This window comes from Rhizopus delemar, genomic scaffold (assembly GCF_000149305.1).
Source record: "Rhizopus delemar RA 99-880 supercont3.10 genomic scaffold, whole genome shotgun sequence".
Classification (NCBI taxonomy): domain Eukaryota; kingdom Fungi; phylum Mucoromycota; class Mucoromycetes; order Mucorales; family Rhizopodaceae; genus Rhizopus; species Rhizopus delemar.
In genome coordinates, this window is record NW_027137836.1 from 486,594 (window position 1) to 501,820 (window position 15,227).

General features: G+C 36.3%; 6 protein-coding genes across 6 annotated transcripts; 5 read left to right on the forward strand and 1 right to left on the reverse strand.

The window, feature by feature from the left end:
• Positions 1–360: 360 nt before the first annotated feature.
• On the forward strand, positions 361–914 carry RO3G_12124 (uncharacterized protein; the record flags this gene model as incomplete). Its single annotated transcript, XM_067666708.1, has 2 exons — positions 361–369; positions 546–914. The coding sequence occupies 2 exons, from the start codon at positions 361–363 to the stop codon at positions 912–914; spliced, it is 378 nt and encodes a 125-aa protein (XP_067522809.1).
• A 3,448-nt stretch (positions 915–4,362) lies between these two features.
• RO3G_12125 (uncharacterized protein) lies at positions 4,363–4,488 on the forward strand (the record flags this gene model as incomplete). The annotated part of the gene is made up of 1 exon (XM_067666709.1): positions 4,363–4,488. The coding sequence occupies one exon, from the start codon at positions 4,363–4,365 to the stop codon at positions 4,486–4,488; it is 126 nt and encodes a 41-aa protein (XP_067522810.1).
• A 752-nt stretch (positions 4,489–5,240) lies between these two features.
• Positions 5,241–6,113, forward strand: RO3G_12126 (uncharacterized protein; the record flags this gene model as incomplete). The annotated part of the gene is made up of 1 exon (XM_067666710.1): positions 5,241–6,113. One exon carries the CDS (start codon positions 5,241–5,243, stop codon positions 6,111–6,113), a length of 873 nt encoding a protein of 290 aa, XP_067522811.1.
• A 305-nt stretch (positions 6,114–6,418) lies between these two features.
• Positions 6,419–8,965, forward strand: RO3G_12127 (elongation factor 2; the record flags this gene model as incomplete). The annotated part of the gene is made up of 2 exons (XM_067666711.1): positions 6,419–6,913; positions 6,965–8,965. The coding sequence occupies 2 exons, from the start codon at positions 6,419–6,421 to the stop codon at positions 8,963–8,965; spliced, it is 2,496 nt and encodes an 831-aa protein (XP_067522812.1).
• A 478-nt stretch (positions 8,966–9,443) lies between these two features.
• On the reverse strand, positions 9,444–10,606 carry RO3G_12128 (uncharacterized protein; the record flags this gene model as incomplete). The annotated part of the gene is made up of 2 exons (XM_067666712.1): positions 9,444–9,889; positions 9,946–10,606. The coding sequence occupies 2 exons, from the start codon at positions 10,604–10,606 to the stop codon at positions 9,444–9,446; spliced, it is 1,107 nt and encodes a 368-aa protein (XP_067522813.1).
• Positions 10,607–13,481: 2,875 nt separating this feature from the next.
• On the forward strand, positions 13,482–15,115 carry RO3G_12129 (uncharacterized protein; the record flags this gene model as incomplete). The annotated part of the gene is made up of 6 exons (XM_067666713.1): positions 13,482–13,729; positions 13,779–13,821; positions 13,877–14,044; positions 14,102–14,153; positions 14,203–14,330; positions 14,390–15,115. The coding sequence occupies 6 exons, from the start codon at positions 13,482–13,484 to the stop codon at positions 15,113–15,115; spliced, it is 1,365 nt and encodes a 454-aa protein (XP_067522814.1).
• Positions 15,116–15,227: the final 112 nt, after the last annotated feature.

Below are 15,227 nucleotides of genomic sequence, written 5' to 3' on the forward strand. Positions count from 1 at the left end.
ATCAATTTAATCAATTGGAGTAGTGTGAAAGCGTACAAGATCAGAAATGACTCAAACACCTTTCCAATCATAATTCTGTAAAAGCTTGTGAATCATGTTACATTTAAACTTGTTTTCTAAGCAAGTTAAAAAGTCAGCATGTGCATTAAACGCGTATATGCGTAAACTCTCTCCTGATTTGATTGACAATGATAGCAGCAATCATTTTATTGATACAAACTATAACCAATCTCTGCTTCTTGCTCTGTTGCATTCAACTGTTTCCTATTCAAAATGACATCCATCTCTCTCTGATAAAAAAAAACATAAACTACTGTAAGCACAAGGCCGATCAAACCATTTCAGAAAAGGGTGGCAAAGATGGACCTAGTATGACTCATCTCATTCACAGTCAAGAACATGGCATCCATCTCAATCGTCACACTACCATCATGAATATGCGTATCTAAGGAGTATCAATTCACCATCCTCGTACCAGATTCAGTAGACTCCAAAACGGCCTTGTTCACAGTCAATAACAAGAGTATGCCATATTTGCCCAAAAGCGCTTTTTTGCTTCTAAGGCAAGGTGTGAAGTTTGGTCTCCTGTTTCAACTGAACTGAGTCATTCCACAGAGACTCTAAGCCTAGGTACCTTGTCTGTTGGAGCCAAGACGAGCCAGTCGGTACTTTCAATTTGGTCCTTCAAACCAATCCATAATCTCCGTCAAGTTGGCATCGATATCTCTCAGCAGACGACGATGGCTAATCTAGATCGTGCTGTGGGGGATCTGAATGGTGTGTATCATGTAAACAATGCCGTTAGAGATTGGCAGGCCAGATGCTTCCACCAGGGCGGATCCAAACCTGATTTGCTGTCGAGTGCTGTTGATCAAGCGCGTTTCGTTTGTCATCAAGGCGCTGACGGGATGTAGGCCGTTATTGAGCAAGTCCCGGTAATAGAGGGTCGACAGATTGAGATCGACGATGAGCGTACTGAATATGTCCGGTGGAAGGCCAAGTGGTTTATAAATTCAATAGATGATGCTTCCATTTATAGGCACTACACAATAAAGTCAGAAAGCATGTACATTTTATCGTTATTTGTTTTGCTTATTTAGGATCTGAGAAGAGATATGGATATATACCTTGTGCAGTGTCTGGATACACACTTTTCCACCAGTGTCTGGATACACACTTTTCCACCAGTGTCCTTCTCCACATTTCAAATTAGATGAAGTGTATATCTTACAACATTTATTTCCTTTTTCATGTTTGGGATCTTTGGGATAGGATATAGATACATATCTAGTTCTGTTGTCCACTGACAGATCTTCACTTGTCTCTCGCTGTGCTTTTTCATGGGATACAGTCTTTTGGATTTCGTTGTGTTTTTACCTTCTCATGGTAATGTCTGTTCATTTATCCTGAATTGATTTCAAATGGTTTTGAAGCTGAATCAAGATAAACTAAACAAATCATATTTGCGAAATTTGACCCAAAATGATTATTACATACTATATTATTAACAATATAATCTGGAAATAATAATAGATCGTGGAGTTCTGCTTACAGACTAAAAATAAAATGAGTATTTATAGTTTAGCGTTAGTTTGCCATGTAAATTGGTATTCAGCTGTAAAAGTAGGCTCCAACAACTCATTGCTTTTATAAAAACTTAATCTGCCTTCTTTTTATTGTATTTCCATTTTGTTTGCTATGAGAAAGCCATCCATATATAAGTTGATTGGGAAAAGTTTAATCATTTACTTTATATGTGTAAACACTAGAAAATAATAGTGTGTCTATGTGAATAACATATGCATATAATTTGCAGTAGTGAAAACTAAACAGAAAAATAAAAAATACTTTTTTAATTTTCAAGAGTTGCACTTCTTTAAAGCTTTGTAAAAGGTAAGGTAAAGATTTCATTAGATCTCTTTCGCTATAGCTTGTATCTTTTAAAGAATCAGATATATGCAGTCCATTACCTTCAAGCAGAAAATTTTTAACCTGATGTCAAACATAGTCATTCTTTGCGTGGAAGTGTTTCATAGAAAGGGACTTAAGAAGATTCTCCATATCCTAATAATAAAGTATCTATAGTTAGGAAAAGAGATAACAGTTACAACAGGCTTCACAGTTGCACGTTATTGTCTGATTCACACTGCCTAATAGACCTGATAATTCTTTAGACAACTGCTTCATTGGACGCATATTATAGCTTTTATTTTCCTTTATTTCTTATAATGAAAAAAAAAAGCCCAACCAATTTTCATCCCTAATGCCCAAAACAAAGGAGTGACAAAAGTGCTCAAACCAACTTTTTTCAACTATCTTCAGCATCTTCAACTATACAATTTTACGAGTAGACCTTCACATCTTCTTTTCATTCATTTACTTGTATATTTCGATCATTCTTTGCATTATTAGAAAGTTTATTTTATTGGAGAGCACTTAAAGATTTTCGGTGAATATGTTATTTGTGCTGTCTTCCAAAAGATTCAGCTTGCTCAACTTTCAGCTCACCAACCATCTTTGCCCACACATAAGAATGATTTTGTTATAATAATAAATGTACACAGAAAATACCAAAAAAAAAGTATTTATGACAATTATACTAGTTTAATTTTCGTTGCTCTAGCACCCTTTTCGATTCGCAAATTCTTTCAGGATTAATCAAGTCATTGTTCATCTTATAACTATCTGCTATTTCTTTCTTCAAGTTTTGTAGCACGCTTCTCATTGTTACAAGAGAATCACGTTTTGTAATCTAAGAACATCGCAGCAACTTCTATAGAACATGAAAGCTTTGCTTTTCTTTTTTCTTCCTTTGGGATAGTCTTTTAGTTGTGAAATCTTTTCTGATCTCATTCTCAGCCATACTGTTACTTGTCAAAGCAACTACCTTTCTGGTTATTCATACCCTGATCAAGTTGGATTATACAAGCATGTTTTTTTTTATGTTGATAGAACAGTTAAATCTTTAATTGCCTCAATAAAGAAGAAGCAATGGTGGATTAAGCCGATAAGACCAGTCTAGAATTACAAGAAGCTTATAGCAACATTATTTCCAGATTGACAAACAAGTCTTCAGTTTGTTTCAAAAAGCGCAAGATCAATTCTGAAATGTCGATTGTCGTGACAGAAAATTTAAGTAGAGTAGGTATATGATAATACCATCTCACCCAACTTGGTCCCCTGAGAGACAAAGTTAAATACATGTTCTTTAAAGATCCATAATTGAGTTTCTCTGTAGCTACTTAAAGATAGGAGTATTCAAAGACATTTTATCGTTATTTGTTTTTGGCACAAGCTGATAGAAAGAGGGTATAGTTTATCTTGCAAGATTGCTCGTGACAACGATAGGATATGTTGTTTTTAGGGCTTTAAAAAACAAGTCAATAGAATGATTTAGTGCGTGTCTAATTTATCAGCGTAACATTATAAAGTTGTTTTATATTGACAACTTTATGAACAATTGACAACATAATAAACTTCAAGTGTTCATTCTTTTGTGTATGATTATGTCATGTTCATGCCTGAGTTTATAGTTCATGAAAGTAGGGGAAGGGCAAAAAAAAATATGAGCCAATGATTTAAGCTTTTTTTTGGGTCACGCAGAAAGTTATTTACTATTGAAATAAGAAACTTTTCTTTTTTTTTCTTTCTTCTTCTTTTACTTCTTCTTTTTTTTTAATACAAGAAATGAACAAAGAAGAAGAGATAAATGAAGGAAATGGAATAGAAAATAAAAAAGTGTATAAAAGGAATAATCATAACAACTATAGAATTTATACAAAACAACGTTATCCAATGCAATACATTTACTATTCGCCTTCTACTGTATTCTATCCATCAATAGAGCAAAATGGTAAATGAATAAAGAGTAAGTTCATTTACTTACTTTTATAGATAAATCACTCAATTTAAAAAAACAACTCGAATTTTATTTTTCAAGACAAAATTTGATGAATGATACTTTTTTAGGTAATCATTTGCGTATTTTTATTATTATAATTATTAATGCTCATATTTTGTAGTATCTCAAATGGATAAAGATTTATTCGTACCTATTTCACTTGTAGCTAATTTTAAACGTGTGCGTGAATACACAAATGATATAAATTATATCACAAATATATTAAGAGAATCATCTCTTGTTGTTGTGAATGAAATGGGCACAAAAGTTAAACCAAATATATCCATTCAAAGAACAACAGTAATTCTAAGGGACGTACCTCATTGTACTATGAATGTAAGTTTAATACTACTTTAATCGACTAACAACAACTTATGTATTAAAAAATAAAGGAATTAAATGAATTATTTCAATTGCTTGAATCACCTCCTATAAAAGATATAAAGCAGGATATCGGAAATATGTGGTACATTACTTTAAATAATGAAGATGATGCTTTAAAGTTCCTATCTTCTGTTAAAGGTAAAACCTTTAAAGATCAACCTATCGCTGCTAGAATGAAATCAGAACCTGCATTAAGAGTGTAAGGAAATGAGGGATATATGAGCTATTTTATCTTACTTTTATATTCTATCAGGCAACCAGGTTATAGTACAACTCATAGAAATTCTCATATGCCCAAGCAACAAAGCAATAAACGAAATACATACAAGAACAATAACACACAATCCATAAAGAATCATCATCGAATAAGACAACCAAAGAATAGCCCACTAGAAGTTCAATTATCCAACTTGTCCATTCATAATAACAATAATAATGAATCAACACAAAAGAAACAACAGAATAAACAACAAAATAAACAACAAAATAAACAACATCCTAAAAGAAACGGTAAACTCAGCCATAAAAAGAGATCACCGCATAATGAAGGCAAGTGATTATTTTATTTAACAAACAGATAAACTCATTTCTATCTTAGAATTAAAACCGTTTCATTTCCCTCCTTTACCAACAACAGATATAAAGTCAATTGAACAAACAAACAACCAAGAAAGTAAAAATAATAGTTTTAGTTATGCTGACATGCTTAAAAAGAATTGAATAATAAAAAAATTTTTTAAGTGGTTTTACTTTATTCTGTTTAATGAATCAAAAATGCTTAAAGCTAATTACAATCTATTACCCACTTCAAATTATAAAGAAAGTAAACATAAGACAAAACATCTTCTTCAAGACCAGAAAAATAGAGTGAAAAGGAATTAATAGAGAATTATTACTAGAACCTAGAGTGGATCTAAAACGACTTTCACTTGTCATTCTTGTCATCCAAAACAGCATGCTGGTTTTACTGATGCGATATTCTAGAATTGCTAAATCAGAAAAGATCTATAATGCCTCTACTGCTGTCTTTATGGCAGAAGTCGTCAAGATCTTGACATGTCTGTACATGCTTTATTATCAAAGACAACGACATTGGCTCAAGACCATCTTTCAACCCAAGGAAATGATTAAAATATTTATACCCAGTGGACTATACGCCTTACAAAACAATTTATTGTATATTGCCTTGAGTAACTTGGAGGCAGCGACCTTTCAAGTCACCTATCAACTCAAGATTCTTTCAACTGCTGTCTTTTCTATTGCCTTACTGGGCAAATCGATGAATGTCACTCAGTGGATATCCCTCTTTTTACTCATGATGGGTGTGACCTGTGTTCAGTTTGATAACACATCGGCCGTGGGGAATCAGCAAGGGCCGGTGGATGATCAGCAAAGGCCCATGATTGGACTGTTATCGGTGATCATCAGTTGTGTATCTTCTGGATTTGCAGGATGCTACTTTGAAAAGTTATTAAAATCGAGTAATAACACATCGATGTGGATAAGAAATATTCAACTGGCAATCTGCAGTGGGTTCTTTAGCTTTATGGGAATCATCTTGTTCGATTATGAAAGTATAGCAAAAGAAGGCTTCTTTCAAGGTTATAATTCACTTACTTGGTTTGTAATTATCAACCAAGCCTTAGGTGGTTTATTGGTGGCACTTGTTGTAAAATATGCAGATAATATATTAAAAGGATTTGCAACAAGTATCTCTATTATATTATCTGGATTTATTAGTTTCTTTTTATTAGACTTTGTACCTTCTTCTTTATTTATTTTGGGTACTTTTATTGTTATTATCTCTACCATCTTGTATGCTTATTAAAATCAATCTTCATTCCGCTGCTCTCTTTTTTTTTTTGTTTGTCCGACTCGTACGATTTTCCAAACTTCTTTAATGACCCCCTTTGCTCATCCTTTGCCTTTACACCCCCTTTTCTCATCCATTTCTAATCCAATATGGGTAAATATATACAAATGCATCCATCTATATTCATGATCACTAATCTATTTATTTAACCTATAGTTGTAAGTACCGAGATTTTTCAGCGACTTGACTCGACATGTATTGAATTTTAACTTTTTTTTTTTTAAACGTAGAATTTCACAATTGATGAAATTCGTAACTTGATGGACAAGGTTACCAACGTCCGTAACATGTCCGTCATTGCTCACGTCGACCACGGTAAATCCACCTTGTCTGACTCTTTAGTCTCTAAGGCCGGTATTATCTCATCTGGTCGTGCTGGTGAAGCCCGTTATATGGATACCCGTAAGGATGAAATTGAACGTGGTATTACCATCAAGTCCACTGCTATCTCCATGTATTTCGAAATGGGTGAAGAAGATATCAAGGAAATCAAGGGTCAAAAGACTGACGGTAGAGCTTTCTTGATCAACTTGATCGATTCTCCTGGTCACGTCGATTTCTCTTCTGAAGTTACTGCTGCCCTTCGTGTTACCGATGGTGCCCTTGTTGTTGTTGATTGTATTGATGGTGTCTGTGTCCAAACTGAGACTGTCTTGCGTCAAGCTTTGGGTGAACGTATCAAGCCTGTTATCTGTCTTAACAAGATGGATCGTGCTCTTCTCGAACTTCAATTGGACAAGGAAGAACTTTACAACGTAACGTGTTTTTATGCTTTGCTGCGCCATTTGATACTAATTTATTTTTAGTCTTTCTCTCGTACCATTGAATCTGTCAACGTCATCATCTCCACCTACGTTGATGAAGCTCTCGGTGACTGTCAAGTCTACCCCGAAAAGGGTACTGTTGCCTTTGCTTCCGGTCTTCACGGTTGGGGTTTCACTCTTCGTCAATTTGCTAACCGTTATGCCAAGAAATTTGGTGTTGACAAGGAAAAGATGATGACCAAGCTCTGGGGTAACAACTTCTTCAACCCCAAGACCAGAAAGTGGACCACCAAGGACAGAGATGCCGATGGCAAGCCTCTTGAACGTGCTTTCAACATGTTCGTCTTGGATCCTATCTACCGTATCTTTGACTCCATCATGAACTTCAAGAAGGAACAAACCGCCACTCTTTTGGAAAAGTTGGAAATCAACTTGAACTCTGCCGAAAAGGAATTGGACGGTAAGGCCCTCTTGAAGGTTGTCATGCGTAACTTCTTGCCTTGTGGTGATGCTCTTTTGGAAATGATCTGTATCCACTTGCCCTCTCCCGTTACCTCTCAAGCTTACCGTGCCGCTCTCTTGTACGAAGGTCCCGCTGATGATGAGTGCGCTGTTGGTATCCGTAACACTGACCCCAACGGTCCCTTGATGTTGTACGTCTCCAAGATGGTGCCTACCTCCGATAAGGGTCGTTTCTACGCTTTCGGTCGTGTCTTCTCTGGTACCGTCCGTGCTGGTATGAAGGTCCGTATTCAAGGTCCCAACTACGTTCCTGGTAGCAAGAACGATCTTGCCGTCAAGTCCATCCAACGTACTGTTCTCATGATGGGTCGTAACGTTGAAGCCATCGAAGATTGTCCTGCCGGTAACATCATTGGTCTCGTCGGTGTTGATCAATTCTTGGTCAAGTCTGGTACCATCACTACCTCTGAAGTTGCTCACAACATGAAGGTCATGAAGTTCTCTGTTTCTCCTGTCGTTCAAGTTGCTGTCGAAGTTAAGAACGCCAACGATCTTCCCAAGCTTGTTGAAGGTCTTAAGCGTCTTGCCAAGTCCGATCCTTGTGTTTTGACCTACACCTCCGATTCTGGTGAACACATTGTTGCCGGTGCTGGTGAACTTCACTTGGAAATCTGTTTGAAGGATCTCGAAGAAGATCACGCCCAAGTTCCTCTTAAGACTGGTGACCCCGTTGTCCAATACCGTGAAACTGTCACTGCTGAATCCAGCATTGACTGTCTTTCCAAGTCTCCTAACAAGCACAACCGTATCTACATGCGTGCTTGTCCTTTGAATGAAGAACTTGCTGATGAAATCGAAGCTGGTACCGTCTCTGCCAAGGACGATTTCAAGACTCGTGCTCGTGTCCTTGCCGACAAGTACGAATGGGATGTTACTGAAGCCCGTAAGATTTGGTGTTTCGGTCCCGACGGTACTGGTCCCAACGTCATGGTTGATATTACCAAGCAAGTCCAATATCTTGGTGAAATCAAGGATTCTTGTGTTGCTGCCTTCCAATGGGCCACCAAGGAAGGTCCTGTTGCTGAAGAAAACCTCCGTGGTTGTCGTTTCAACATTTTGGATGTCACTCTTCACGCTGATGCTATTCACCGTGGTGGTGGACAAATCATCCCTACCTGTCGTCGTGTCGTCTATGCTTCCGTGCTTACTGCCACTCCTGGTATCCAAGAACCCGTTTATCTTGTTGAAATTCAATGTCCTGACTCTGCTATCGGTGGTATCTACTCTTGTCTCAACAAGCGTCGTGGTCAAGTCTTCTCTGAAGAACAAAAGCCTGGTACTCCCATGATGACCGTCAAGGCCTACTTGCCCGTTAACGAATCTTTCGGTTTCAACGCCGATCTTCGTGCCGCTACCTCCGGTCAAGCTTTCCCTCAAGCCGTCTTTGATCACTGGCAAATCATGTCTGGTAACCCTTGTGAAGAAGGTAACAAGGTTTACGACATTATCCGTGCTGTTCGTAAGAGAAAGGGTCTTACTGAAGACATCCCTGGTCTCGACAAGTACTATGATAAGCTTTAAATGAATGAAATAAAACAAAACAAATTGTTTGTAAATAATTTTTATTTGAGCATATATTTTACAATAAAATTAGTGAAAGACATTTACAAATGCTTTTTTTTGTATGAGGGGGATGCATGTGTTTTAAAATTGTTTGGATCTTAAATAATCTTTTAATGTAACAGGTGTTTCCTGCTGGTTTTGATCCTCTTCTAATTGAATGATCTTTCTGGGTCGTTTATGTGCACGAGCGACCTGTTTCACTTGTTCATCGTCACCATCAATCATAGACCGTGCATTTCTCTTGATGGTTCTTGATTTTTTCTTTTTAAAATATCGTATGTATTCTCTTAAAAGGTATCCTGTAGCGTAAAGCGCTGTTTCGTCTAGATTTGGGAATGGTATTTTATTGACCGCGAGATCGGCTGCTTTTATATTTAGTGCTCGTAGCGCTTCCTGTCAATTGCATAGCAGCGTGAATAAAATACCTTTACTGATTTTATGAAAAATGTCTTACCACAAACAATGGCTTTTCTTTTTTAGATATTTTAGCAGTCATTTCTTCATCCGTCACGTATAAATCGTCGTCCTCCTCTTCTTTTATTAAATTAAATTGCTCCTCCGAAGTTTTTTCTTGTTCTCTTTCCGCATTGTTCACTTTGCTTTCTTCGTCCTCACTTGAATCTTCTTTATCGTTTTCTGATTCTTTTATCTCTATTTGATTTTCTTCTATGTCGTTCTCGCTATCCTCTTTATTTATTTCTAATTTCGTGTTTGCATCATGCACTTCAACTTGTTTTCTATCGTTTGAGCTTTCTTTGCTTTCAACTACTTCCTCCTCTTCTTCATATTCGCTACTGTCGTCTTCTCCATCTGTCTCCACTTCACTGTCTTCCTCATCCTCTTCATCTCCACTTTCCATATCAGAAAATAATTCACCGGGTTCTGTTGACAATACGATTAAAAACCATTCCATTCTACAGACACTATGGTTCATTTACCTGCCAATTCTTCTATTCTTGATTCTATACGTGTAGGGAACAATACGTCAGCTGTTTCTAATTCGACGTGATCCCAGTCTATCTTTCTCAAGTTGCTTAAATAACGAAAATTGAGAGCTCTCTTTTTCTGATTTAGTGAACATTCTGAAGGCGAGCATTTCGGTAATATTCGTTTGCCAGATGGATAGCATTTAAGTTTCTCTGTTGTTGGTAAGCTCTTTTTCTCTTCCTGACTGTCGTCAGAATGCTCTAAAAAGTCGAGATCAACGTTACATTCTACAGAACTTTCCCTATTGCAAGTTACTTTGCTGTCATCTTCTTTGCTGTCATCTTCTTTGCTATCATCTTCTTTGCTATCATCTTCTTTGCTATCATCTTCTTTGATACCATCCTCTTTGCTATCATCCTCTTTGCTATCATCTTCTTTACTATCATCGCCTTCCTCAGTACGCAGTGTGAATTTATCACGTTCCTTGTCATTGTTGAATTTAGCAAGAGACTCTTTGTTTTCACTAAATGAGCTGGTTCTTTCTCTCTTGATGACTTCTGTGGTGGGTTTCTTATTTTTCCAAGTCTTTTTTTCGTACTTTCTTGGACGTCCACGCCCTCTCTTTGGGATTTCTTTTTCTGGATGCTGTTCTGTTTTTTGCTCCTGACCCATTTTTTTCTTTTTCTTTTTATTTCTCGTTTTTCCTTCTTGTTTACTGCCTTTCACATTTTTTTTATCTTCATTATCATTAGTGATAGGAGTCTCATCCGTATAGCTAGTCTCGTCAGTGAATCGATCTTCTTGATCAGCATCAATTTCAGTTAAATATTTTTCTTCTTCTTTTTCTGGTGTTCCTTCAGTGCTTGAATACTCCAACATGATGCTTGTCTTTTGTTTTTTATAATCTTCCTCCATGCTCCTCACAATGGCTCCTTTTGAGCTCTCTGCAATCACACTTTGTTCAGGCTGTGTTGGTGTGATTTTGTGCACAAAAGCTTCTTTGACATTATAATTAATGGGCTCATGAGAAGATAGCCTCACACTGCGTCTCTCCAATTGTTTCCCTTTTCTATTCATCAAAACCAAAGAAAAAAAAAAAAAAAAAAAAGAAGGAAAAACATGTCAAAACTTTTTTTTCTTTAATTACAACTCCGATAAGCGTAGGCAATTGACATCAAGTCACACACACATTATAAAAAGGAGAAAGGGGTTTGCTCTGTATGAATTCGACTTTTGAACATATGCATTGAAAAATTAACTATTCAAAGATTAAATGACGCATGTGCCAAACAAGAATATTTAAGCTAGTTCTTCAAGTAAAATACTTTGTAAAAAAAAAAAGAACTTGCGTATTTTTGCTGCAGCATATGATTTTTGTAAGCAATCCATGAAGAAAGGTTGTAACAAAAGCATACAAAACAAGAAGGCTAGGCATTGAATCTGTGAAATCCAAAGAAGTCTTTAGTATACTTGCTACATAGAATAGATGGGATTGCATCTGCTCGCTCTTAAAACGACCTAGCAACTTTAAGTGGCAATCTCTTTATTTATTTTTCTTTCAATGTGGTATCAGGTCCAGAAGATTCAATAAAAGTCAAATGGTATTCCCACTCTAGCTCATATAAACCTTTCTTTTTCATAAACCCCGTGTTTTATTTAATTACCGCCGGTTTATAGCATATTTGAATCAACAACTAGTGTTAGATGTGTAGTATGAACCACACTATTCATTTCCTTTCTATTGATCATTGGCTTTACGAGACAAAAAGATCTGGAAATATATTCTTTTGCAAAGAACTATTTAAAACTCATGAGTTAAAGTACATAAAAACGGCTAAAATAGATGGCCTGACAAAATCAGGAAGATGATCCATATCAATCGATTAGTAGCAATGTCCATCTGTTGTTTTCTTTGTTCTATTTATGATACACTTTTACGATGACTATAACGAGAGAACAAACAATAAGTATATTTTAATGTAAGGCCTATAATGAAGTATATGTTTCAAACTGATAAATATTAGTGAGGACATGAGGAAAGTAGGACATCTGCTCTCTAAAAGATCCTTTGAGTTTTCAAGTGCTAATCTTTCAAATGCCACCACTACCCAATATATTTTTTTAGATAAAGCAGGCATCATGATGAAAGCACAAGACTTTATTGAAATGTATGATATAGTATACATTCGTCTTAATTATCAAGGTGATTTCCCCAGTTGTGCAAATACACTTGGAGCAGCAGTGGGTACTAAATTGCAGTACAAATCTTTATACTTTTTTTTTATTTCTTATCAGCTAAAGGATTTATAGAATATACATTTTTAAAAACTTCATCAGACAAAAAAGCGAAAAGAAAAAAGACGTTTACACATGTATTCTTTAATAAAAATAATTGAATCTAAAAGGCTTGTATTTGCAGAACAAAAGCTTTACCAAAAGCAATTATCTTGAAATGATATTACCGAATATATATATTCTATTTAAGCTCTCTATCCAACATTTCAGAATTGTTTTGTACTTTTCGAAACGAACTGAGGACTTGTTTGACAATCTGAATGCCATGTTACTATAAGCTTGCTGTGATTTTAGACTGGCCTTATCGACTTAATCCACCATTGTTTCTTCTTTATTGGGGTAATTAAAAATTTAATTATTCCATCAGCGTAAGGAAACTTTTTATATTTGAAACAAGTGTAGGAATGTCCATAATGCATCTTGATAAAGACAAGTTTTTAGCCTGACATCAATAAAGACCACCACCTTTATCTGGTTTCTTTGATTGTTATGAGCCTGTAGCTGATTTTAAAATCAAAAAAGGTTGTCTGCTGAGCAACGTGCAAGAGCTATCGTCTTGTCTTCAAAGGCCTCATCCAAGTCCACTCAATTACATTTCGTCCTTTTAGTTCAATAAATAACACATCAAATGTGATCACAGACTATACTAAGAACGTAAGCCTTTAAACTAGAGATAAGCAGGATCTTTCGACAAAGGCTCTCATGGGCCTTATCTGTCGTTATGATAAGCTGTGTGCATGTCCAACAGCTCAATCTGTTCTAGAAGATGATGCGATTTCTAAATCTATCTTGGCTTATGATATAAACCTACTTGTTCCAGATCGATCAAACGGACTTGTTTGAAACAAAAGAGAAATGTAACTGATCGGTGATTATCATAATGAAAGAGACAGTAAGAGACAAATGAGGTTACAAAAATGGCAGTGTTTAACAAGTCCCTGTCAATGGAAATTAATTTAATAAATGTCTTTGGCTTAATAAAATGTACAACTCGGCTGTGATGCAAATACTTTTCTCTTATTCTGTAATATAATAGAGATCATCCATTACTACAACACGCTTGAAAAAAGTCACAATACAAATGCTATGTTTCATAGAGATTCACCCTGAAAAGTTTGATATTGTGTAACATGTAGAAAACCTCCTATTGGAAGGTAATTATCTGTGCGAGACATCGGTTCATGAAATTTTTTTTTCTAGCAAAAAAAAGCCTGAAACGGGATTTTTTCTTTCTTTTTTTCTATTTATTAAAATGACTGAAGAACAAAAAACAAGAGCCGAACAAGTCAAGAATGAAGCCAACATGCTTTTTAAAGGTAGTGTGAAAGATGAGGCTTTTAATAATAAAAAACTAACTCGGTTAAAAAAAATAGAAAAACGTTTTCCGGAAGCGATCAAGAAATATACGGAAGCGATTGAGTTGAATGACAAGGTCGCTTCCTATTATACCAACAGAGCCTTTTGTCACCTGAAGTTAGAATCCTATGGTTATGCTATTGCGTAAGAACTATAGAAAAGTATACATGCTGTACTCATACTCTCAACACAGTGATTCAGACAAAGCACTTGAGGTGGATCCAAATTTTACAAAGGTCAGAGTCATCCATCGATATCTGTCTGTACATGTCAACTTATTTGTTACCTTAGGCTAATTATCGTCGTGCTTCTGCTAACATGGCCCTTGGTAAATTCAAGGAAGCCTTGAAGGATTTGAAGGTGGTTTCGAAGCGTGCACCTGCAGATAAAGATGCCAAATCAAAATTGGATGAATGTGCAAAGATTGTTCGTAGAATAGAGTTTGAAAAAGCCATCGAGGTAACAATGAGATTCCTTGTTTTTGAAATGTTGAAAATAATGAACCATTCGAAATAGCATAATGAATCAAAGCATAGTGTGGCCGATAGTTTAGATGTCAACGCAATGGGTAAACAAAGGAAATTGTAAGCTATAGAAAATATTGACAGAAAGGATAGTGGTCGAACCTACTTATGATGGCCCCAAGATTGATTCAGAAACCAGCAAGGTAGATAAAGAGTTTGTAAAGGCCATGATTCAACGATTCAAGGATCAAAAGAAACTTCACAAGAAATATGCTTTTATGGTAACCCTTTTCTCTCTTTTTTTTTTTATACAAAAGTACTGACTGTGTTGCATGATTAGATCATCTTGGCTATACGTCAAATGATGTTAGAAGCACCTTCCTTGATCGACATCAAGGTTCCTTTGGACGGAAAGATGACAGTGTGTGGTGATGTGCATGGACAATTTTACGATTTTATCAACATTTTCGAAACCAACGGCTATCCCTCTGAAAAACACACCTACTTGTTTAACGGTGACTTTGTCGATCGTGGATCCTTCTCGGTCGAAGTCATTCTGACTTTATTTGCCTACAAATGGCTTTACCCCAACAATCTTTATCTTGCACGCGGTAACCATGAGACGGACAACATGAATAAGGTGTATGGATTTGAAGGAGAAGTGAAGGCCAAGTTCAGCGACATGATGTTCAAACTGTTTTCAGAGACCTTTAATGCCTTACCCTTGGCCCATGTGATTGAAAACAAGATCTTTGTGACCCACGGTGGATTGTTCTCGAGAGATGATGTGACTCTGGATGAGATCCGAAAGATCGATCGTTTGGGACAACCGGGTAGTGAGGGGCTGATGTGTGAGTTGCTCTGGTCAGATCCCCAACCAGAAATGGGACGAGGTACAAGTAAGCGTGGTGTGGGTATTCAGTTTGGACCAGATGTGACAAGAAACTTTTTGGAGACGAATGGATTGGATATGATCATTCGAAGTCATGAAGTGAAAGAGGAAGGTTATGTGATTGAACATGACGGTAAATGTGTTACTGTGTTCTCTGCTCCCAACTATTGGTAATATGATAATATACATTGTGTGTGTGAGAACGTAAACTGATCTGCTGCTATTAGTGACACGGTTGGAAATAAAGGTGCTCTTATCAACATTACACCTGACATGAAGTTGGATT